We start from the raw sequence: 25404 nt of genomic DNA, 5'->3' as shown, positions 1-25404 counted from the left end.
TGCACCGCCCACTCACCACCATTTCCCCCCCCCCTCCCCCCACGTGAGTCCGAATGGTTAGGTCCGCCAGGCAGGTAGCTTGCTTCCGCGCCTTCCCTCCACCCCCTCACTTCCCCCATTGGTAGGAGCTGCTGGTCCGGGCGGAAGTGGGGCAGGCGGGCGGGAGCGAGGCGTCGCCGTTGTATATTCATGAGGCGCGCGCAGCCCGGCATACTAATGAGGCGGGGCGCGGCGGCGGGCTGAGGAGGGAGCTGTTGGGCGGCGGCGGCCGGTCGGGAGCTGCCCGGCGGGAGCTGCCCGGCGGGAGCGGCGTAGGCGCGGGTTCATCTGCCAGCGCGAACCTGGACATGGAGCCGCTCGGCGGGGGCCAGGGTCCCGGCCGCGGGACCCGGGACAAAAAGAAGGGCCGGAGCCCGGACGAACTGCCTGCGGCGGGCGGCGACGGCGGCAAATCCAAGAAATTTGTGAGTGTCCCTCCCACCCGGTTCCTTCAGCCTAGCCCGGTAACCGTCCTCCGGTCCCCGGTGACCCCCGCAGCCGACCCCAGGGCTGTACGCCCGTCTCTAGGGAGCCGCCCCCGCGCCTCTTTTCCTCCGTTTGCTCGGTCCTGGGCTCCACAGCCGGACATCCTACCCCTCCGGGACCTCGGGAATCCCCGGAGTCCCACCCGGCTCTTGCCCCGGCAGCCTCGGGGCTTCTTTCACCCCATCAGCCCGTACGCTCTGCCCTCCGCCCCCATAGCCCGGCGGGTCTTAGCCCCATCTCTTCCTTCTCAGCCCCACTTCCTTTCTTCTTCCTCTGTTACCCGCACACGCCTTCTCTATCTTGTCCTCTATGTTTTTCTGGGTCCATTATTTATTACCCTTCCACAACTCCCCCCCCCCCTTTTTTTTTTTTTTTTGTATCCTCTTATTTGCTTCTCTTAAAGGTCACTTCCTTCTCAAGATTGATCCCTTTCACCTGCTAACTTTCCTCCCTCCTCGCCCCGGCTCTGGGCCCTCAGCCCGGTGTCACCTGATAATCCTTCCCCTCTGGAATGTTACCTGACTTGGCTTCTACCTTCCCTGGACGTTTGTCCTTGTGATTGCAGGAATGGGTTCCTGCCCAGGTCCTATGGTCGTTGGGCATGACGTTAATTTGTTTCCCAGTATTTCTCCATCCCGAGAACCTGCCTCTTTGCCCTGTTGCTTATCACTTTTCAGAGGGTTAGAACTTCTCTCATGATGATGCCTTTCTTGATTTAGGATGGTGCTAAACCTTCCTCATAGGGAGGAAGTTAGGCTGCAAGTCCAAGAAGTTTGAATAATTGAATCGCTTTTTATGTTTCCCATGAAAACCATCTCAATTCTTCTGCCACCTCCTGTGTGACAGGCTAGTGACTTCCTTTTTCCTACCTGTACAAGAGTATAGCTGTCCTCAGGTGCCAGTGACTTCCAATCTGAGTTGGAAGGAATACTGATATTCATGTAACACTATCATATTTCATTACCTTTGCCCACATTAAATCTTGTTTACTCCTCTCTCCAGGGAGCTGTTTGTTTGCTTTTTACTGTAAAAGCTTTGAAAGATATGGGACACTATCCAAGAGAGGGAAATAGTCTTGGATCTTAATAATCGTTTGCTAGTTGTAATTGTAGTTATTTATTATTTAGTCTTTTCTTCCAGGTGATTATGCCTCCACCACGGTATCTCTTTCTAGTAACCAAATGGATTCTGACTCTTTGCTCCTTTATCCCCAACCTTTAGTATTCTGATCCAAACCCACAAATTTGGGAAGAAAACTGATAAAATGATGGAAACAGGAAGAAAATGTTGCTTTGGGACCTAGAGGATTGAGATGTGGAGAGTACTAAGCAGAATTAAAATAGTGACTCATCTCTTCCTACCTATTTCTAGCAAGGCAGGTGCTTCTGGACTGTCCTTTCCAGTGACTTATGGGCTGTCAGTAACTGCCTTCTTTTTTTTTTTTTTTTTTTAAATTTATTTTTTTAATCTGGTGAACATCTGTTTTTCCAGAAATGTAGAATTAATGGTAGTGAGGACCCTCCCCCTGGGATTAAAGAAACATTTCCTTATGTTTGTTTAGGATAGTAACTGACACTCTAGTTAGAGAGCTTTCCTTCTAAGAATTAAATTCTGGGGCTTATAATCCTTTTTTATTATAAACATACATATATCTGTTATTGTTGTTTTGCTCTTGTTTCCATGGGTACTGTTTGACCTTCCTCACCCACATTCCAGCTATTCCTGCTGATGTATAGTGAACTCTGTGGCTTGTAATGTTTTTCAGGTCCTTAAATAGAATTTTGTTTGTGCTTTTGTTTTACCTAATACCTGCGTGTTTCACAAGTGAAGGGAATTGAAGTTGAGATACCTGAGGAAACTTCACTTTTTTTCACCTGTGTTTTGGAATGTCCATGGAGTCTTGTGTATGCTGGGTGGATTTGGCTCAGAGTTTTTGGTATTTGCTTTACAGAGGGTGGAGCCAAACCAAGTTCTCTTTTTCTTTCTGAGGTGTTGGTGTTAACTCTTAACCGGCTGAACTGTTTAAAAAAAAAAGAGAGAGAGAGAGAAAGAAAAAAAAATGTGTAGCACTGGTAGTGAGTAGAATTGCATTCAGAGCTAGGGGATTGGAAAGTTTCCAGAAAAGTAGTGCTACTTAACCCCTTTCTTGCCAACTGTAACTTACCTCAAGGCATCAGAATATTCTCTCATTGTTCTTTTTATGAGAACTCTGTGACAGTGAGAGACCAGGAGGGGCATTGCAATCCACTTGTCTTTGTGTCTGTGTGTATATGTGGGTGCGTGGAGGGGGAAAGATTGCTGGTGTGCTTTTGTTAGCCATGGCTTAGTTTTTTGAACTACAAGCTAAAAGAACTGTTTTGCCTGCTCCACCTTTGCTAGAGTGTGTGTTCTCTGGAATCCCATTAAGAATGTACTTTATAAGTCTCCCTTTCTCTCTGCCCCTCTCCCTGCTTGTGTGCTTTCTCTCTCCTTCAAAAATACATAAACATTAAAAAAATAATAATTTAAAAAAGGGCACCTGGTTGGCTCAGTCGGTTGGCATCCAACTTCGGCTCAGATCCTGATCTCCCTGTCTGTGGGTTTGAGCCCCGTGTCAGGCACTGTGCTGACAGCTCAGAGCCAGGAGCCTGCTTTGGATTCTGCGTCTCCCTTTCTCTCTGCCCCTCTCTCTGCTCATGCGCTCGTTCTCTCTCCTTCAAAAATAAACATTAAAAAAAAAAAAAAGAATGTACTTTATAAAACTCCACTGGTTTGGACTTAGTGTGCCTGAAGGTTATTTGTTTGCATTTGAGGAGTTTCTCATCTCTTTAAGCTGCTGCATACCTTTCCAGGCTTATGCAGGTTCTAAGTATAGATCAAGTGAATGGAAGGCAGAGCTTACATATTGGCAAAGATACTCTTACCCTCTGAGACATCTTGGGTGGAAAGCAGATGGAGTTGAAGTTTAAAAAGTGGTTGGGAATCACCTTTTAAAAACATTGGGTTGTTAGAGATGCTGATACTTGTGGCTGAAGCTGGGCTGCCTGGTATTTCCTGATTCTTCATGAATCTTTCTCCTCCTGGGCCATAAGCATATCCTTTCTCCAGCATTGTTGCAGTTCCTTGCAGAGGTCTTTAGGATGAAGGAAAATAAAAATTCAAAATGAACAGAATGTTTTCTGATTTTTCAGCAGTGATGAATTTGGGTGTCAAATAAACTGCTGGCTGAAATATGTGTAAAGGTAGTAATTACAACCAGGGTGTTGGAGGCTGCAGAGTATTCCTGCATTTTATAAACACCATGTTTTATACAATCAAGAAGTTGATGCATTCTAAGAAGGAATATTACTTCCTGATTCAGCTAGAGGCATAAGTCTGTAAAACGTGAGTTTTAGCTTGGGATTAGAGAGAAGAGAAGATACATAATTTTTAAAATCTTGTTTAATATTGGATGTCAATGTATTGAATTTCACCAAGCGAGTTTCATGCCTTGTGAAAAACAAAGTGATAGTGAAAGTATAAATGTTTGGTTGTAGACCCCTGTCCGTCTGTCCATAAGGAGAGCAGTCAAAGGTAAAGGATGCCAGGCAGAATTTTAGATAGTAGGGAAGATAGAGAATATAAAAGAAGTGGAGTTGTTTATGCAAATATCTGCTTCTCTCTTATTAAGACATTAACTTTGATCCAGAAAGTTGCAGAAAACGGAGAGCTTTATACTAAAGTCATGTGATTTTTTTTTTTTTTTTAAGATGATAAACAAAGGGATTACTTAGTTTGGAAAGAGAGCCTACAGGAATGTTTGTGAGATGTTTGAGATAACAGAATGATACCTTAAAATTTGCTGCCCTTTTTCCTGCCTTGTTTTTAAAGAGGTAGCCCAAGGATCCACTTGATCATGTTACATTTACTTGTCTCAAAGGAAATCCTCCCTGACAAGAGGTCAGACCGAGGGAATCCCTCAGAATTAAAATCTCTGCCTTGAGAGAGTTGGTAAATGTTGGGATACTTTTATTAAAAAAAAAAAAAAAAGCTGAAAATTTTATGACATGTAAATTATATTTATTATAAAACCTAAGAAAATAGTTATAAGTGAGAAATGATTTAAGTTTGTTGATGTTCCTATGGGTCAGAATAGACTAATTTTATTTCCTGTATGATAGAATAACCTTTTGCTCTCCCATGGGGCTCTCCATTTTATAAATGGATTGCCAAGTTATTCTTGGAGAGTATTAACATTTTCAGTGAAATGTAATGGAGGTTTACAAGATAAGGTTATACCACATAAGATTTAGAAGTACAGGTTAAAATCATGTTTATTACCAAGAAATAGTAGTAATTGTAGAGGAAAGGTTTGTGTGTTCAGATAGTATGTTTTTCCCATTTTATGTCTCATTTGAAATCATTCATGACTACAAAAAGCATTCCTATTTGAAACAAGCTACGTGTTGTATTACTTAAGTGTTTTTCTTTATTTTGTTGCCCTTCCTCTTACTCACTTTTGTTTGAAAGCCTTAGGAAAGAATTTACCTCTTGCTAATGAGCAAAGCAGCCTTGAGTATTTGCCCCTAGTTAGGGTTAAGGAAGACAAAGGCAAGCATCCTCTCCCCTTGCCCAGTTAATATCCTCCCTCCTTCTTTGTTTTTATTCCCTATCTGCTTCTGTAGGGGCAGGGCCCAGTTCCCTGGGCAGCCAGGCTTTTGATGAATCAGGAGCGGTAAAAGCTGTTAATACTAAAATTTCATAAAGCTTCAAAGCTAAAATTGAAAAAGAAAGAATGTTTAGACACTGGGAACATATTTTACCTCATTTTACACCTCTCTTTTTCCTTTCTCTCTTCTTTCTTTCTCCCTCCCTTCCTTCCTTCCTTCCCTCCCCCCACAACCCCCTCCAAACATTCTATTAGAACCAAGGAACCCTTTTTAATAAAGTCAAAGAATTACTGGAAAAGAGAAGTATTAGGACCAGTGTTTCAATGAATTTTACCACTTATTACAGGATAACTGGGTGTATCATTGCTGTTTCAGCTCTGAGATTCTTCCATTCATTATTAAAACTTGCTATGAAGGGTAGCCTTAAAATTTTAGTGTTGGAAGGGACTTTAAATGTCATCAAGCCCAAACACCCACTCAGTGCAGTAGTTTCTTCTTACATTTGAAGTTTGGAAACATCAGGGGACCATGGGGTGGATGTTGGATAAATGAATGCAGAAGAAGCACAGATTTTGGATTCTACGTATCCTTTAGTAAATTTCAGGATCTTGGAATAGCTAGAGTAGTAGAAAGATTTTATAAAGGGAACGGATATACTAGAAGCTCTGTAACTGAGAGGGAAAACATTGAAGAAACTGCTGTGTGTTGCTTGGCTCTCTGACAATCATAGTTTCAATTTGTCCTATAAATATTTGCTTAAATTTCTTTACTCTGAGAATGGGGATGGAACAGATAAGGGGACACAAAGGAGAATAAGTATAACGGAGCTGAATTAAGAGAGAAACACCTGGCATTCTTACGTGGAAGCATTCTTATATGGAAGATGGGATATTCCATCCTTGGTGGTGGTTAAGTGGTCCTTAGTCTAGGTGGTAGCGAAGTTGACATTTTAAGGTAGCAGGTAGAGGTAGAATTGATGGTGTTCTGGATTTTTGATTCTGTGATTTATTCCCTGTTTTAGAAATACTGCTGTGTGAAAGCATAGAGTTTGCATTTTCTTCTAAGATTTAGAAGACATGCTTTAAGGATCCAACAGAAGATAATTTATAAACTGTCTTTGATCCTGCAGGTCACAGAAAACCAAGGAGTATACCTTGGTTTTGGGCTTACATCTCAGAAAAAGCTGCCTTATGTTTAATTTTTTTTTTTAAGTTTATTTATTTTTGAGGGGAGGTGGGAACAGAGGATCTGGAGCTGGTTCCGTGCTAACTGCAGAGAGCCCGATGCAGGGCTACAACGTACAAACCGTGAGATCATGACCTGAGCTGGTTGAATGCTTACCTAGCTGATCCTCCCTGGCACCCCTATGTTTAACTTTTTAAAAAAGCACCAAACTGTTTTCCAAAGTGAGTGTACCATTTTACATCCCCACAAGCAATATAGGAGTTCTAGTTCCTTGCTGACACTTGGTATGATCAGTCTTAAATTAGCCATTTCAGTGAGTATGTGATGGTACTTCAGTGTGACTTTAATTTGCGTTTGTGTAATGATGTTGAGCATCTTTTCAACTATTTATTTGCTGTTTATGTATCTTCACTGAAGTGTCTGTTCAAATTTTTTCCCATTAAAAAAAAATTTTTTTTAATGTTTATTTTAGAGAAAGAGAGAGAGTGCAAGTGGGGAGGGACAGAGAGACAGGATTGGAAGCAGGGTCTATGTTAACAGCAGAAAACCCAATGTGGTCTTGAACCCATGAACCGTGAGTTCATGACCTGAGCCAAAGTCAGACGCACAACTGACTGAGCCACCCAGCTCTCCCTAAAATTTTTTATTATTATAGTCTATATGCAAGTAATTTGTTGGATATGTGTTTTGCAGATACATCTTTCTCCTATGATTTGCCGTTTCATTTTTTATTTTTTAACACTGTGGTATGAAAAACAAAAGTATTTAACTTTGATGAAGTCCAATTTTTAACTTTTTGCTTTTTGTGTCATTTCAAAAATCTGTGCTAAAATCACAGCCCATAAGATTTTCTTCTTGTTTTCTTTTAAAAATTTTATAGATGTAGCTCTTAAGTTCTCTTTTCCACTGTGGGTATGTTAATTATATCCTGCTTATGCTTTTGGGGGGTAAATTTTCACTTGTAGGCAAAGACAGAACCTTTCTGATACTAAGGATTGGGGACCTTTGAGATTCCATTTATCCTGGAGTCATTTTCATTTTTTTTTTTTTTTAATTTTTTTTTTTAACATTTATTTATTTTTGAGACAGAGAGAGACAGAGCATGAACGGGGGAGGGTCAGAAAGAGGGAGACACAGGGGCGCCTGGGTGGCGCAGTCGGTTAAGCGTCCGACTTCAGCCAGGTCACGATCTCGCGGTCTGTGAGTTCGAGCCCCGCGTCAGGCTCTGGGCTGATGGCTCGGAGCCTGGAGCCTGTTTCCGATTCTGTGTCTCCCTCTCTCTCTGCCCCTCCCCCGTTCATGCTCTGTCTCTCTCTGTCCCAAAAATAAAAAAAAAAAAAAAAAAAAAAAACGTGGAAAAAGAAAGAGGGAGACACAGAATCTGAAACAGGCTCCAGGCTCTGAGCTATCAGCACAGAGCCTGACGCGGGGCTCGAACTCACGGACCGTGAGATCATGACCTGAGCCGAAGTCGGCCGCTTAACCGACTGAGCCACCCAGGTGCCCCGAGTCATTTTCATCTTAATATGTGGTGGTAGAAAGCTTTTGTTCTCCTGTATGTCCTGTGCTACAGGGTGTATAGTGCCATTCTTCTATCTAAAAATATTAAAGAATGTTTAGCATCTTTTTTTTTTTTAAGTTTTAATTTATTTATTCATTTAAGTAATCTTTACACCCAACATGGGGCTCAAACTCACGACCCCAAGATGAAGAGTCAGATGCTCTTCCGACTGAGCCAGCCAGGCGCTCCAATGTTCATCTTGATAGGTAGGAAGATGAATTCATTCCAGACTGGAAGGACAGGGAGTAATAGTAACAACAACAGTAGCAGTAGTAATAAGGTTTGTTGCATACTTATACACCCCTAGCACTGTGCTAAAGACCTTTAGATTCGTTATCTCATTAATCTCTAACTCAATCTTATAAAATAAGTACTGTTGTTATTCCAATTTTATAGGTAATTAAACAGACTCACATCAAGAAACCTGCTTTAGCTTGAAAAACTAGGATTCAGACTGAAGTCTGGCTTATTAAAAAAAAAAATTTATTCACCACTTTGTGCTGACATTTTACAAGTGTCCAGTTTTTGCACCTTTAGTATAAAAGAGTATTAACTGCTAGGAATTTACTAGAAAATGTTGGTGGCATCTCTTTAGTCATTTGATGACTGTAGTCTATTAAAACTGGGCTCTCCTCCAGTTCATTTGGTGGGAAAGAAGTACTGGGTTTAGATGGACCAAGTGCAGTGGCTAAATGGCTAGCTAACTGCTTTTTGCATTTAGTGATTTAAACTTTGAAATCATTGCAAGAGTTACAATTAAACCTTTCTTAGACATGAAGAAGTAGCTATTTCAGTGCATCACAACCAATCTTTGCTCTGGCTCATGAGTTATTAAGAAGTTGCCAGTTATTATTTTTTTATTTTAATTTTTTAAAATGTTTTATTTATTTTTGAGAGAGAGAGAGAAAGAGTAAGCAAGCAAGCAAGCAGGTGAGGGGCAGAGAGAGAGGGAGATACAGAATCTGAATCAGGCTCCAGGCTCTGAGCTGTCAGCACAGAGCCGGACATGGGGCTTGAACTCACAAACTGTGAGATCATGACCTGAGCTGAAGTCGGACACTTAACCGACTGAGCGACCCAGGCACCCCACCAGTTGTTATTTTTAAAGGCAACCTTCTATGTAAATGAAATAGCTCTAACAGCATCAGCTATCAGTTGTATGAGTTGTTTAAATTGATTAAAGCAGCAAGTAGTGGTGACAAATGGAAAGGAGGAAGCTGTTGCTAGACTGCTTCCCATAGTTACCTTTTCTATATTTTAGAATAAGCATGTAGTATTCTTAAAATCCTTTCTCTGTAGCCCTGAAACTTGACTGTAAGGATTGTGAATGGTTAATATCTCCAGGATTTCTTCTGAGAGTCTGGGGCCTGCTGATGTTTGTTCTTTAGACCTGGCACTTATTTGCCTGTGGTTAATAATTAAAACATCGCCACCAAGATCCAGGTACCTGGAACTAGGATTTTCTGTATGACTGCTGGCAAAGAGTAGAGAATAGAGTTTCTCTTATTTGTTTGAATTCGCATGGATCTACTCTGGATCCAAAAGGCTAAAGATCAACAAGTCATGTGGTTGCCCTATCAGGTTCAGTCCTTGCTTTTTAATAGATTGTAATCTCAGTCATGTTAATAGGTGAATGGGTAGGAAAAGCTCAGAGGCTATGAACGTAAGAGTTTAAAAGCTGTAGGATTTTAGGGGTGCCTAGGTGGCTCATTTGATTAAGCACGTGCTCTTGGTTTTGGCTCAGGTCATGATCTCACAGTTCATGGGTTTGAGCCTCATTGGGCTCTGCGCTGGCAGTGTGGACCCTGCTTGGGATTCTCTCTCTCCCTCTCTCTCCCTCTCTAAATAAATAAATAAACATTTTTTAAAAAAGAGGGATTTCAGAGAAGTGAAGGAATTGAGTGGAAAGATTACTGGACTAAGAGAAGACCTAGGTTTCAGAATCTTAGAATGCTGGAGGTTAAAAGGATGCTAAAAATTATTTCATTCAAACCCTTTATTTTATGCATTAAGAAATGTGAACCTAGAAAAATGATCTGTCTACATTTATAGCTAGACCTAGGACTAGAACCCCTATCTCCCACTGCCATCGAAGTATTCTTTCCAAATATTCCTGTTTAGTCTGACTTTGCCACAATTAACCCTGTGAACTCTGGGCAAGTCATTCCACTTTTCTTACTCTTTTCTTATAATATTAGAGAGTTAGCATGTAAGATTTCAAAGGTCTGTATTTACATCCCAAATTCTATAATGATCCAGAATAGAATTGTGGACAGTGTTAGTTAACTTCATAGAAGATGGGGGATATGACAAGCCTTGGAAGGAAATACACGGGTTGGTAGAGAAGATTTCATGGTGTGGGGAGCAGTGTGAACAGAGGCTCAGAGGTGCAAGTGTGTGTCTGTGGTAAAGAGAAATGGCCCAGTTATAGCAGTCGAGTATTTATATGGGACATAAATCATTTAAGAAAGGCACACTACTTCATAGAGTTTATTTTATTCCTTTTAAGGGATAAAATAGGTTCTCTTTCTGTAGAAACCTGCAGAAGGCAGGATTGAAAATTAGTGTTTTGTAGTATGTCACGATGCATGTTGATGCAGTTTTTGGCCATGTGAATGTGTTATGGTGACAGGAAATCAGCATATCCAAGAACATGAATAGATAAGTGTTAAGGTTCCAGCAAATCATATCTGCTACTGCGATGGAATTTAGATAGTTAATTTTGTTTCAGTTACAATCCTTGTCCATTTTAACGCACCCATCTTTTCAGACTTTTGGAGATAAAGCTAGGTTTAAAAAATATGATTCTCAGCTGGATCTCAAAGCTGTATAGCTAAATAGTGGACCCTGGTAGGAAATGCCATTGTAGGAACAATTAGAACTCTTTAGACCCTACTACTTCTTAAAAGTTGCCTAGTACAGGGGTTCCTGGGTAGCTCAGTTCGTTAAGCGGCCGACTCTTGACTTCAGCTCAGGTCATGATCTCACAGTTGGGTTTGTGAGTTCAAGCCCCACATCAGGCTTTGCACTGACAGTGGGGAGTCTCCTTGGGATTCTCTGTCTCCTGTCTCTGCCTCTCCCCGACTCATGTATGTGCACTTTCTCTCCCCCGACCCCTGCTCTCTCAAAAATAAATAAACTTAAAAAAAAAAAAAAAGTTCCTTAGTGCAGTATAGGTTTTGATTGCATGCTTATTTGAAGGGTTCTTTAGTCTTTTGTAAATGAAAATAAACATGTGTGTATATATATATGGCCTTCCAAGGCCTGTCATATCCCCTATCTTATAGTATATAATATAGAGAGGAAGGGAAGGAGATATCTTTTTGGGTGGATCTTATTTCCCATCTTGCTTGTGAGGTGCTTAAGCCCTTTGGTGGTATTTCACTCATGTTAGCAATATCCTTTTATGTATTTACTTTTAATGTTAGTCTTGGGAATCTTGGGATCATTTTCAAGGTTCTCTGTTTCTATGGTCTAATGTAGGAGATTGACAGAAACCTTAGTCCTCTCTCACCAAGGTAACTGAGGCAGAGAGAAGCTCTAATGTAACTGTACCTGACCAGAAGAACTCTGTTGAGAAAAGTTTATTATTATTCTCTAGAGATATAATATCTTCAAGTTTTGTGTTTAATGAAGGAACATGTCTATAGGACTAAAAATGTCTGCATTATTTTACATACTTCAGGGCTGCCAACTTATATCATGACGAATGGGAGCAGTATTTGGCCCAGTGCTATAGGGATTGTTAACATAACATTTAAAGCAAGTAATTGGTAAGTCCCTATATTATTTTAATCTATTAGTATCATGGTCTTTCAGGGCTACAGAAAGGTTTACACAGAGTGTTGAGAAAACAAGACAAAGAGGAGTCTTCTAAGTATTAGGAAATGTCTAAGTCTTCACAAAAAGTGCTAGTGACCTTTTTGTTCTGTTTTGTTTTGTTTTGTTTTTGTTTGTTTCTTACACTCTTATACTCCTACATAGCTATTCTTCAGTTTCTTCATTTGGCCATAGCAGCAAAGTAGATTGAGACTGTTCTAAAATTATTTCATCATATTTGCATGGGACCTCCAGAGATAATTTTAGTTTTGTTAGTTTTTGTGAAAGATGTGTGTTGGGCTCCCCAGGCATAAAGGCCTCTAGTGATTTCTTTCTTGTATTTTAGAAAGATGGGAGTTGGCCTTAGTTGGCAGCTCTTTGCATCCGCCAGGGCTTATTCGTTACTTACTTCTAGGCCCATGGGTGACGTCTGTTTCCTGTGATTGAAACCACAAGAAGAAGTGGTGAGAAGCCACTGTAGGATATGTACTATCAGGCAAGTAGCAGGCATGGAGCTGCCCTCAAAAAGAGCAGTAGTAACTAAGCACAGTCTTTAAGGTCTCAAGAGACCCTAGGAATGTTCTGACCTAGCTTCCTCATCTTAACATGAGGAGGCCGGTGAGGTCTGGAGGTATTAATTTGCTCAAGGTCATGTAATTAGGTGAGCTAGCTTTTAGACTATTCATTTTTCTTTCTCACATTGCTTTGTCATCCCTAATTTTTCTTCTTTTTTAATGTTTATTTATTTTTGAGAGTGAGTGGGGGAGGTGCAGAGAGAGGGGAGACAGAGGATCCAAAGCAGGTTCTGCGCTGACAGCAGAGAGCCTGATGCTGGGATTGAACTCAGAAACTGTGAGATCATGACCTGAGCTGAAGTGTAAGGCTTAACTGACTGAGCCACCCAGGTGCCCCTGTCATCCCTAACTTTTCTCATTGTGCCCTGCCAGAGTGTTTGCTTAAGCAAAGTATGACTAGAGAAGAGTAAATACTGGTGGGCATTTTGAATATGGGAATTGGATGATGTTACTTTGCTTTTAGGTGCTGTGCCATGATTGTTTTTAGGCTTTTTTTTTTTTTGAAAAAACATGTATTTTCAAAATAACAGTATCTAAACCCCAAATTTCTACTTTTCATTTTTATTTCACTTAGTATTTGAATATTCTAGTTATTATGTCTATGCACATGTTTTTGCAAAGTTGCAATTATAGTTGACACAGGTTTTCTGCTTTTAAAACAATGTATCATAAACATTTTCTAGCTTTCTAATCTAAAAAATGTTACTTTTATTTGAAATGGAAATGTATATTTTATTATAAAAGTGAAACACATATTTCTAAGAAAATATAGATGTGTATAAAAATAAAGTAAAACAATCCCCTACCTTGTTTTCCAGAAATTATAGTTATTTTAAAGTAGATAGAACCAAAAAGAAAAAAACAATGATACATGGAAGTTTCTTTGTAGCCTAAGTACTTTGGCCTGAAATTCTGTATTTGTGTTAGAACATAGTTCCACACTATGAGTACAATTGCTCCAAGTATCAGTTGTACCCTATTTTAACTTTTGCTTGTATTTCTGGTGTTAGAGGAGTAATGAGATTTCGCCTCCTGCTCTCCTGCCCCCCTCCCCTGCAAGATTTTTTCAAAATCAGATCTTACTCTAAATTTGTAGGGGCCCAGAAAATGTTTACTTGGTTTCATAAGATCAAGTCTGGCTTTTTGAGTAGTAGTGTAATTTTTGGATCGGTTAAGCTATTATCAGTGGGCTATGATTATTTCTGTGTATTTAGGAATGACATGAGGACAGAAAAAAAAAAGGTGTAACCATCATTTAGAATTGAAGGACTTGAGAGTGGGATTTAAAATAAGGTGGCTTCATACTTGGTGCCTGTATGTAGAAGTAATATCAGCTGCAGGAACTTCCTGTCAGCCAGGCCTTGGGTGTGTCATACATGTGCTCACCCTTGAGGAAGAGTAGATGTCCTGCTACTCACATCACAACATGGGAGGAGAAGACAGTTGCTACGGAGATTGGGAAACAGCATTCCTGAGTCACTGACTATTTCCAAATGAATGGACAACACCCCCCTTTTAAAGGAGCAATTACAATCTAAGCTCAGGCAGTAAAGAGAGAGACCCAGTAAGAAAGTGAAGTATTTGGAACTGGAGAAATGTGTTGAAATTTTAGAAAAACAGGTTAACATTATTGTTTTCTAATCAGGTTTCCCCCATCATCTAAAAGTTGAGTGTTCCTATGAAAACTTTCATAAGTTAAAATGGCATAAAGCAAAGAAGCACTTACCATTAATTTATAGGGAAGATTTTTCGAGCATTCCTAAAAATAACCTGTCTTAGGCTTTTCTGATACCTCAGGTCACATCTTGCTAACGGATGCACAAAACAAATGGAGATTAAACATGGATGCTTACAGACACCGTTCAAAGCGCTGGTGGCCTGATGCTGAGATGCTGAGTGTGGCTGTGCTTGGGGTGCCCTGCCTCTCTTAAAATGCTTGCTAGAAAACAAACGCTGAATGCTATTTTCACTTTTCACCTTTTTTGGTAAAAGCGAAAATCTCTTTTGGATTTCTTTTGGTTAGCAAAAACAGGTACTTATATAGGTCTTTCATAAAAGCGAGGTGGCCTAATATGAACTTTTGAAAAGTGGGGGATACCTGTGTGCATTCACAAGTTTTATCAGAACCTTAGGATGTTTGAAAGGGAAGACTTGCTTACTGATATCTCGCCAGATGACAGACTATATGTGCACTTCCTTCCTGACAGCAAAAGAGGTGGTCATGTCTGCCACACATTGTGACACTGGTAGGAAACTAAGACTTCCAGAATCTGAGCACTTTCTCTGTTGGCAGCTTGTTTTCCCAGCCCATGGGTGGTTCACAGTGCACGGGGCTGCCAGTTTGTTTGGATGGGCTTGTAGGAGGAATGCTATGTTCCCAGCCTGGCTTCCACCTGTCTGCTGAGCTGGAATAGTGAAACCTGAGTGGACTTGCCTTCTTTTCTCCAGGCTATCAGCTATCTAGGATGTAGGCTATGCCAGTCCCAGGCTTCAAAATGAGCTAAGCAGTAGGCAGAATGTTGCCTTCTCCTTTTCCCCAAGAGGCTTGCCTTCTTGAACTAACAAGAGGACTATTAGAATGCATTTTGGACCTGTCAGAGGACTGAATCCTAATGTTAAAGATAGTTTTTCCCTCATTTTAATCACAGTTGGGTGAAAGCAGACCCTGATTTAGACAGTTGTGGGGATATTGAGTTGGTTGCTTTGCATTTGTAGGTAAATTGCTTCAAATTTATAACTAAATTAATGAAACGGGGAATGATTAGTTACCCAGTACTCTTTTTAGGACAATTCTAACTTGTGCTTGACTGGTGCTACTGCCTGGAATCTTTTAGGGCTCCCTGGGTAGTATCACTAAAAAGATACTGCTTCTGGAAGACAGGGGTAGATTGAAAGAACGGTCTTAATTAGGAATACAAGATCTTGGACTCTCCTGTGTTCCTTTTGTTTCTTGTATGAATTTTAACAAGTTACCTGTTCAATTGTGAGTTTTAGCTGTGGGGCTGCCGAGGCAGAATGAAACTAACTGGATGAGCTGCTAAAGTGTTAGTCCTTGAGCAGTTTTTGCTTAGAGATCGTGGAGAACATTGAGTGAGCCATCTCCATTTCTGGGGACTGCCAGTAATCTTGAGGTTTCTTTCCCTTAAACCTATTTAACTTAAGAGTGTTCAGTTAGCTTTATAGTTGATGGTTTCCAATTCTTGGTCCTTTTTGTGCTTTGCTTTTAGTCTTCTTTTTCTTGGAGATACCCTTTTTGCATTATTTTCTTTTGTGAAGTGGGTGCTCCAGTTCTACACAACTCCTTTTGAAGCTTTTGGCATCGATTAATAGTGATGTCAGAATCTAGTTTGTTTCTCTGTAAATGGTAGATGAGATACTTAATTCATTGTCATCTTTGAGCCATTCTTGAAAATCGAAGGGAAAGTTCTTCTCTACATTTGAAGATATTACCCATTATTTCTTTCTGTCTAGTTCTGATTGACTTCTGTATGAGAAGTGAAAATTGAGGAAGGGAGACTGAAAAGTTTCATTGGTTCCATCCTCATATCTCATTTAACTTTTACAAAGCACTTTGCAAAACAAATTGCTTTCCATCCATTTTATGTCTTATTCTTCATACCATTCCTATGAGATGACACAGTCCTAAGGATAAGACTGAAACAGAGATTAAAAGAAAAGCTTACCCAGCCTTTACTGTTTGTTAGTGGAAATGTGGCAAATTTTGCGGCCATGCTGGAGGGGTGTTCATTGGTAATTGAATTCAAGTGCACTTTATAACCTTCTGTTGCCTAAGGAACTATCCTGAGGAACTGGATGTCATTACCATGATAGAATAAAGAGATGAGTCAGAGCCATACCATGCTCCGTATGATTCTGAATGACCTATACCTTACCTGATCCTTCCTGGGTAGGTAGATGAGGATTTGGAAGAAAATTCTTGTTGGCTGTAGTGACACTTGCCATTTTACCTGTAGGTAGCCTGTGTCTTAGGGCTTCTTACTTTTCTTTTTTTTTTTTTTTAATTTTTTTTTTTTTAACGTTTATTTATTTTTGAGACAGAGAGAGAGCATGAACAGGGGAGGAGCAGAGCAGAGAGAGAGGGAGACACAGAATCTGAAACAGGCTCCAGGCTCTGAGCTGTCAGCACAGAGCCCGATGCGGGGCTCAAACTCACGGACAGTGAGATCATGACCTGAGCCGAAGTCGGACACTTAACCGACCAAGCCACCCAGGCGCCCCTAGGGCTGGGGGTCTTCTTACTTTTCAAAGGAAGTGGAAGACTCCCTCGGTCACATGTGTCCCATAATTGGATAGTTTCCCCAAGGACAACTCAAAATGTGTCATGTGTCATGCATCAGTCAGCATCCCCTGTGCTCATTTATAGGGAAGGATGTTACTCTTGAAGGTGTGGTTTCATAGTTTACTGAGCTGTCCATAACAATCACAGACTTTGACTTGAAATATTTCCTCAGTTTGCCCAATTTGAATAAAGGAATTAATGAATGAATGTACTGTGGTTAGGATGATGCTCCTAAGCCTGTAGTGATGATAATTCTTAAAACACTTACTAAATATTGGGCATATGATATGAACAAGATAAGGGTTTCTCCCCCAAGCAACTTACAATCTGGTCCACAGAAACAGTTACAATAAACAGTCTGATTGAAAATATTGAGAGCCTGGCCTTGGTAAGTCCTTTCGTTCCTTTTGTGAAGTGATGGACTGTGGCTAAGTGTATAGTTTATAGATGAGGAATAGCTTTTTCCTTGTGTTGTTGGAGCAGTGTCAACTAGTCCAGTCTTCAGGTGTGTATTTTAAAATAGGTCTTTCTGTAGTAAGAACAGCATAATTGCCTTTACAGAATGATCTGTCATCATTCCATTTTATATCTCATAGTTCCCAAGTGGTGTGTGTGTCTGGTTTTGCTTTGTTTTTAATAAATAGGGGAACTGAAGCATGAAGAATTAAAGTGATTTGCTCAAAATCATACTTCTAGTTTTTTAGGATGCTAGAAATAAATCAGGACTCATGGTCTTTTTCCATTAGCCAAAGTTCTAGATAAATTGTGGATTTTGTCATTTTGTTTAACGTGTTAGTTTCCTACTGCTCCGTAAGAAACTCAGCAGTTTAAAGCAAAACCTACTTACTAGCTCACAGTTCCATTCGTCAGAAGTCCAGTATGAATAGTGTGGTTGCATTCTCAGAGTATCAGAGGGCTGAAGTCAAGGTATGTCAGTCAGCTGGGCCAGTTCAAATCTGTAGTCACTGGGGGAAAATCTGCTTCCAAGCTCATTCAGGTGTTGGCCAAATTCAGTTTCTTGGAGTTGTAGAGCTGAGGTCCCTGTTTCTTTGTTGGCTCTCAGCTACTAGAAGCTGCCTGTAGTCGTTTGGCCCCCTTCATGCTCAAGCCAGAAGTGACACGATGAATCCTTGTGTCTCTAACATCTCACCTCACATTTAAAGGCCATGTGTGATTGGGTCAGGCTGTGCAGATTATTTCCCTTTCTTAGTAGTCAATTGTGCTGAATAATACAACCTCGGCACAGTACAGTCCTCGTGGTCATTATACAGGGTGCATATGTCACGCTAGGAATCCTGGGGGACATCTTAGAGTTTTACCTATCCCTGTAAACATTTCCCTTAGACTATATTAGACAGCTCCTGAGCAAGGGTGGATGTCAGAAGAGGAAGAGGTATGAATTGACTGTACTGAGGCAGTTAGTGAATTGCTTTGTGATAATAGGTTTTATAAGAAAACCTGTAGTTCCCAGGGATCCTGGGCCTCTTAGAATCCTTACACTTTGGGGGCCAAACCCATTCAGCTGTAGTGTTCTGGTGATAGTCATGTAGCCAAGAGCCCAAATGTAGTTGTAGTTGTCTGGTTAGCCTGTCAGTTAGCCTGAATAATTTTTTTTTAAGTAGAGGGAGAGTAGTGGAAGAATGGGCAAAATGGGTGAAGAAGATTACAAATTTGCAGTTCTAAAATAAGTCATGGGGATAAAAAGTATAGTGTGGGGAATACAGTCAGTAATACTGTACTACTTTAGTGAGCATTTTATGATGTATATAATTGTTGAGTCACTGTGTTGTGCACCTGAAACTAATACTGTGTATCAACTATACTTTAATTACAATTTTTAAAAAATTAAGTTAGCCTGAACAAAGCATTTAGAAAGTACTGAGGTATAGGCTTGCAGTTGTGGGTTTGCATTTACCTGTATGCAAGCCACATGGTTCATGGGATTAACATCCATGATGAACTGTTCCTGTGAAGCACAATGGTGGAAATGAGAAACACTTTATGCTATGTAATGTACTCTGTTCAAAGTAAAGTTTAATCTTTAAATTTTTTTTTAATGTTTATTCTTTTTTGAAAGAGAGAGAGAGAGCACAAGCAGGGGTGGGGCGGAGAGAAAGGGGGACACAGAATTTGAAGCAGGCTTCAGGCTCTGAGCTGTCAGCACCAGAGCCCGACGCTCGGCTTGAACTCACGAACCGAGAGATCATGCATGACCTGAGCTGAAGTCAGACTCTCAACCGACTGAGCCACCCAGGGGCCCCACAGTAAAGTTTAATCTTAATCTCTTATTAGATCTCTGCTAACCTCTCTGCTGCTAAGACGCTACCTAATTGCTTTTTGTTTGGCTACATGAACATCTTATGCCAAGAGACCATCCTTAATTGTTTGAGAATTCTATGCCCTTTTTCTGATGGGTGAGAAAAGTTAAAGATTCAGGAAATTGGATAGAGGTCAGTCTCTCCAATGCTTTTTGTATATCCTTGAGTTTAAAAAATTGCCAGTTCTGTTGCTAGGCAAACAAACAAAGGAAAACTCTGTCTAAAAGACTGCCATGTTCAGTCCCATACACCTGTTTTTTAAAAACTGAAGTGGGGCCCCTGGGTGGCTCAGTCGGTTGAGCGTCCGACTTCGGCTCAGGTCATGATCTCGTGGTCCGTGAGTTCGAGCCCCGCATCGGGCTCTGTGCTGACTGCTCGGAGCCTGGAGCCTGTTTCGGATTCTGTGTCTCCCTCTCTCTCTGACCCTCCCCCGTTCATGCTCTGTCTCTCTCTGTCTCAAAAATAAATAAACGTTAAAAAAATTAAAAAAATAAATAAATAAAAACTGAAGAGTTAATAGATACAACCACTACAACAATAAATCCAGTATGGAAGATAAGTTGTATACTTCATTTGCATTTATTATAATGATTGATCAGGGTATGTTTCATAGTCATTAAGTCATTTAATTAGTTTGGCCCATACAGCATACCTTGGGATCTTTGGACTTTTTTGTTTTTGGTTTCTTATAGAAACCAAACTGTAAAATGTCTAGGAAGTTTCTTATTTCCTGTAGATGATAACCAAAAGATTTATCTTACCACATATAACATTAGGATGTGGTGAGTGAATCAGAGCCTTGAATTATTCTTTGAAAGGGATGGTGAGGGGACAGCTTTTCATCTCAGTACCCAGCCAAATATATTTATTTTATTTTTTAAGTATATTTATTTTTGATGCTATTGCTTTTGATGCGGTACACCTTTGAGCAATTTTTATTGCTTTAAATAAGATTTAATAACACTGAGTATCTTTTAGAGAAGTGAAGGTCATTTTAGTAAATGCAATTTTGTTGAGCTCTTTTCTGGTACCACCTAATGACCTTTAGAAATTTATTTCCTCACCTAATTCTGTTGAATACGTTTCTATGGAATATTTTTTTTTTTAACTCCATTTAATTTTATTTATATAAGTAATCTCTATACCCAACTTCAGGTTCAAACTCACAACCCCAAGATCAAGAGTCACATGCTGTACTGATTGAGCCAGCTAGGTACCCCTTTTTTACTCCTATTTTTTTCTTTAATTTTTTAAATGTTTATTTATTTTGAGAGAGAGAGAGCGCGCTAGTGGGGGAGGGCAGAGAGAAAGGAAGACACAGAATCTGAAGCAGGCTCCAGGCTGTCAGCACAAAGCCTGATGTGGGGCTCAAACTCACAAACTGTGAGATCATGACCTGAGCCAAAGTCGGATGCCCAACTGACTGAGCCACCCAGGTGCCCCTTATCCTTTTTAAAATAAAATGCTTTATGCTGTTAAACAACAACATTCACCTGAATAATTCGAAGATCATATTAGCTTTTTTCAGTTATTCTTGAATTGGGTCACATCCCATCTGGCAAATCAGGAGCTCTGAGGAGCTGTGCAAAATGGAAGCCTTTTATAGGCAAAAGGTAGTGGAAAAAGGAAGTGTCTAACAAAGAGTGGATTGTTTCAAGCAAGGTAACCTTCTTTGGGGGAGGCAGGGGGCCTATGGTGCATATTACCTCACTAGTGCTGATCACATAATTCCAGATTAACTGGTTAAAGGTGACATTCCTGGGAGAGGCTGAAACTACACTTAGGTTAGATATTAAGCCTTGTTTTGCTGATGTGGGGCTTAGTACAAGTGACTCCATTTTGGTCCAGTTGTCTCTTTTTTTTCTTAATGCTTCTATCAGTAATTGAATAAATGAAAGATGATTATAGAACTTGAGTAACAAAAACCTACTCTGTATGTGTAAATGACAGTATTGCCACTGTTAGCTACATGGAAGCTCCCAGAGAAGATAAACGGAGTACCTGGACTCATAGTCTGACTTTAGATTCTCTCAAGAGTTTACAGTGGCTCCTTATGAGGATATCACTGGGCCAAGCCTAGAGAACATAGAACTCACCATAGTTGAACATCTGGCTAGGCTGCAGTGAGGGTCCAATACTAGATGTCCGACAAGAATATGGTCAGGGGAGTCCAGTGCTCTGTATTTTCTATTTATAAGCTTACCATGGCTAACCTTAGCTCTTCTGGAAAAGTCAAAGTAGAAAAACTCTGTGGGGTGGAATGAGTGTCCTTGAGGTCCTGGAAGTAGAGCGAGGAAGGAAGTGAAGAAGTTATTAACATATGGTTCCAATAAGCCAAGAATCTGGCTGGGTCACTTCACCAGCTATTGTCATTTTAAAAGCCCGGAACAAAAGTGGCTGATGGTGATGGCAGTATCGGAGGGTTTGACTCAGTTCTCATAGTTCCCTTTTAATTGTGCTGTCTGACAAAAGAGTCGGCTCCAATCTTTACCCTAGAGATTTCATTCCCCTCTTTCATGTGTTTCAAGTCTTCTCCTTCTTGGTTTATTCCCTCATTTTGGTGGAGCATATCCTGCAGTAGCTTCCTGAGTTGTATAGGGACAAATTTTGAAAGCTCAAGCTTCTGAAAATGTCTATTCTGAACTCAAAATTTGATTGCTTTGTTGGGTATAGAATTCTCAGTTCAAAATTATTTTTCTTCGTGTTTTTAAAGGCCTTGTTCTGTTGTCATTTAGCTTTTCATGTATTTTTAAAAAATCTAAATCTGTTCTGGTTACCTTATATATCATCAAATTTTCACCCTTTCTGTCAAGTGTTATAGAATGTTCTTTGTATTTAGTGTTTTGAAATTTCACTGTAATATTGCCTTTTTGTGGTCTATTTTTGTCCTTTGTTCTGGAGACGTATCCTTGGGTACTGGGAAATATTATTGCATTATTTCTTGGGTAACTTGCTTCCCTGTTTTCTCCTATTATTTGCGTATTGGGCCTTCCAAACTGATCTTACCTTTCCTCTCTTATTTTTCCATCTCTGTCTTTTTGCTCTACTTTTTGGGAGAATTCCTCAGTTTTTATCTTCCCATCCTGTTGAGCTTTCTCTTGAGTTTCTGTTCTGTTTTCAACTTCTATGTGTTCTTTTTCCTCTGAATGTTTCTTAAAATGGCATTATGTTATCTTTTGTGGATATTAGTGATTTTGAAAATCTTTTTGCATAGTCTATATATGACAAGCAGCACCCCCCCCCCCTTTTTTTATGTCTTGCATTAGTGGCTTTTCTCAAATGTCCAATAACCTGGGTTGTCTGCTAATGTTTAAGAATGAGGGACTAACAAACTGATTGGAAACTGTAGACGAACTGGTTTGTTAAGTGTGCACTTTATGGTAGAACAACTTTGTCCAGTAGAGATACAATGTGAGTTCCATATGTATCAGATTTTCTGGCAGCTACAGAAAAAGGCATAAAGAAAAAAAAAAAAAAGAGAAACATGTGAAATTAATTGTAATAATATTAGTTTATGTAATCCAATGTATAAAAATATTTCAATAGGTAGTAAACATGAAATTATTGAGATGTTTTATATTTTGTTTTTAGTATTAAGTTGTTGGACTCCAGTGTTTGTTTTACATTTATATATAGTACATCTCAATTTAGATGTTAAATTTTCTTAAAAAGTAGTTGAGGTAAATTTAGACTTTATAAATTTTACAGGTCAAAGTAGATTCACATACTCAGGATATTCCAAACATACTTAAGTTCAACATTAACAATAAAATACAAATTTTTAAATTTAAATTTATTTAAAGTTAAATAAAATTTAAAATTCTTCCCTCAGGCATACTAATGACATTAAAAGTGCTAAGTTATTACATGTGGGTAGTAGCTACCATATTAGATTGCAGAGTTCCAGAGTGATCTACTTGGACTGTGTCAGGAGTTTTAGGTCATTTTTTCAATTCCCAGACAAGAGTCTACCAATTTACCACCTCAGTGGTAAGGGCCATGCTGCTGGGGTTCTGAGAAACTTTAAGGGGGAAGGTGCTAGGTGTCTTAGTAGGTAATATGCATAGATTTGCTTACTCTTCTTTTTGGTATAGTATTCCTGCCCACAACTGTGCCTGGCATCTCCCAGTCACAGACCCTATTTTACTTTCTTGTAAGAATAAAACTTCCAGGGACACCTGAGTGGCGCTGTCTATTTGGTGTCAGACTCTTGATCTTGCAGTTGGTGGGATCCAGCCCTTCATCGGGCTCCAAGCTAATGATATTGTGCAAAGCCTGCTTGGGATTCTATCTCTCTCCTCGACTGCTCCCTCTCGCATGCATGGGCACACGCTCTCTCTCAAAATCAATAAATAAACCTAAAAAAAAAAAAAAGAATATACTTCTTTCTGCTGGAGTAAGGGAGGGTACTCTCCCAGTGGTATGGGCCCGGAGGACTGGGGCAGTGGGGGAGGGAGGATCTACCTGTAGATCCAAGTGCTTCTTAAACAGCTTCCAACCAGTCCTCCTATTTTTAGCCTATCCCTTCCAACTCCCATTTCCATAGGTTCCTGGGGCTGCTAAATCTTGAACCTTTTGAGGACCTTTAAATATAGTTCGGCTTGGTTATTGGCTTTTCCTACTTTTAGTTTAGGATTCAGCTGTCTTAGGCCTGCTGGGTTTACTGCTTGTCCTATTTATTCACAGCCTCAAAACTTGTTTGCCCTTGTGCTTTTTTCATTCTTCCAACCTTGTAGGCTCTTGCTTTCATCATTGTTATCTTTCCAAAAATTCTTTTTCCGTAGATTCAGAAGGGTTTCAAGAAGGGTCAAGACATTAGGTACTTTTATCTAGTAGTTCCTGTTAATCTGTATTCATGAGCAAACTTGGATATTATAAAAGGTTTCACTTAGTATCTATGCTTCTTCCAATATTTGTGTTTATAGTTAAAGGCTTTAGGGGAAGACTCAGTAGGAAGGACAGGAAGATAAAGTAGTGAGTGCCAACAGGCTAGGACAGCAAGAGTTTGGTTGGGGGCAGAAGAGAATTGACAGCAAGCAAGGAGAATTTTGAGAGGAGAGGCATTTAGAGGCAGGTAGGTTGATTAGAGAACCTAATGAAAAAGCTTGGACGTTTGAGGTGTTAGCCACAAATATAGCTCCAGCAGCATTTATCTTCCTGGACTTCACTACCTTTAGTCATTTATGCTTTTTATGATCTGGAAATTTCTCATTTTGTATCTCAGAATCCACAAAACAACTAATGATACAATGAAAACACTGAGCAAAGCTTACTGTTTGTAAACACTGTATACATAGGACTTGTAAGGAAAACACACATAGTTTTAAGTCAATAAACAGTACACCCTCAATATAGTGTAGGAGCAGGTTCCATTTCAGTAATTGAATTGAGCTTGCTATTTGGGTGTTCTGTTGTGTTTTGAAACTGAATTTTGTCTGTAGGGTGATTCGCTTTCCTGGTAGTTGCTGCCCTCTGTTGGAAATTTTGAGGAAATACAACTTTGATCCTGCATGCATCATTTTTGCTCTCCTTACTCAAACTGACCACTAAAATATGGTTAATTTTTTAAGTAAGTAAATCTGTTTCTAATGTACCAAGGAAAGCAAGGGAAAGTGGTATCTTTCTTTTTATGAAAAGTTATATTTACTTTGATATCAAAGGCAAGAGTTAGTGGGCATTAAGTGGGACCAAGACACAAGAATTTGGAGAATGCAAAGATTTTTGGGCTTCGGAATCTGGAGACTAAAGTTCATTCCCAGCTTGTTGCTGGTCATGTGACTTCCATGATTTACTCTACCTGTCTAGGCTTCAGTTTTTTCATTGACACAGTGAATAGATTTGAGAGCTTCTTCCGGGTTTGGTATTTTAGGAAAGCAGCCCCAGGTGGTGGTATTTGTTCATAGGAAATATAATGACTGAGTCTCAGGCTCTGCCCTGAAGGAACTTAGTCTGGAAAGGGGTAGAGGAGACAGCCAAGAGACAATTGTAATCCACAAGTAGTGCTGTGAGACAGTCAAGTACCTATTACTGTGGAAACATAAGGAGAAGCACTTGTCCAATTAGAGGAGGTATCATCCTGCAGGGCCTGTTTGATTTAGCTTTGAGAGCACAGTCTAGACTGAGGGAAGGAGCAGCCTAGGGAAAGTCTGGGGTGGTGAGACCGCATGATCTATTTGTGGACCTGCAACTAGTTTGGGATGCGAGGGTTTGCAAGAGATGAGGGGGAGAATCCAGGAAGGAATGTCCTATTCCACGGTAAGGAATTTGGATTTTAACCTAAGGGTAGTAGTAGGGAGCCATTGAAGTGTTTTAAATGAGGAAATACCATGGACACCGTGTCATTTTAGAAAGATTACTCTTGGATGTAATATGGATAATGGATTTAGTGTTGGGTAGACAGGACTGGAGGCAGGGAGATCAGTTAGGAAGCTGTTACAGTAAGTCAAGCAGGAGATAATAATTCTGTAAACTTACATAGCGTTAGTAGGGATGA

General features: G+C 40.0%; 1 protein-coding gene across 3 annotated transcripts in view; it reads left to right on the top strand.

The window, feature by feature from the left end:
- Positions 1–230: 230 nt before the first annotated feature.
- Positions 231–25404, top strand: part of DIAPH1 (diaphanous related formin 1) — a 103829-nt gene continuing 78655 nt past the window's right edge. Inside the window, exon 1 of one of the 3 annotated variants that reach the window (XM_042937675.1) lies at positions 231–464. In XM_042937675.1, the coding sequence (XP_042793609.1) occupies positions 348–464 (117 nt within the window). In that variant the 5' untranslated portion in view covers positions 231–347. Of the gene's footprint in view, positions 465–11061; positions 11673–25404 lie in introns of those variants that run through there. The other 2 variants (XM_042937660.1, XM_042937668.1) reach the window with 2 other exon arrangements.

Source organism: Panthera leo, chromosome A1, assembly GCF_018350215.1.
Source record: "Panthera leo isolate Ple1 chromosome A1, P.leo_Ple1_pat1.1, whole genome shotgun sequence".
NCBI classification, from domain to species: Eukaryota; Metazoa; Chordata; class Mammalia; order Carnivora; family Felidae; genus Panthera; species Panthera leo.
Note: the sequence above shows the minus strand (reverse complement) of the source record. Positions and strands in the feature narration are given on the sequence as shown.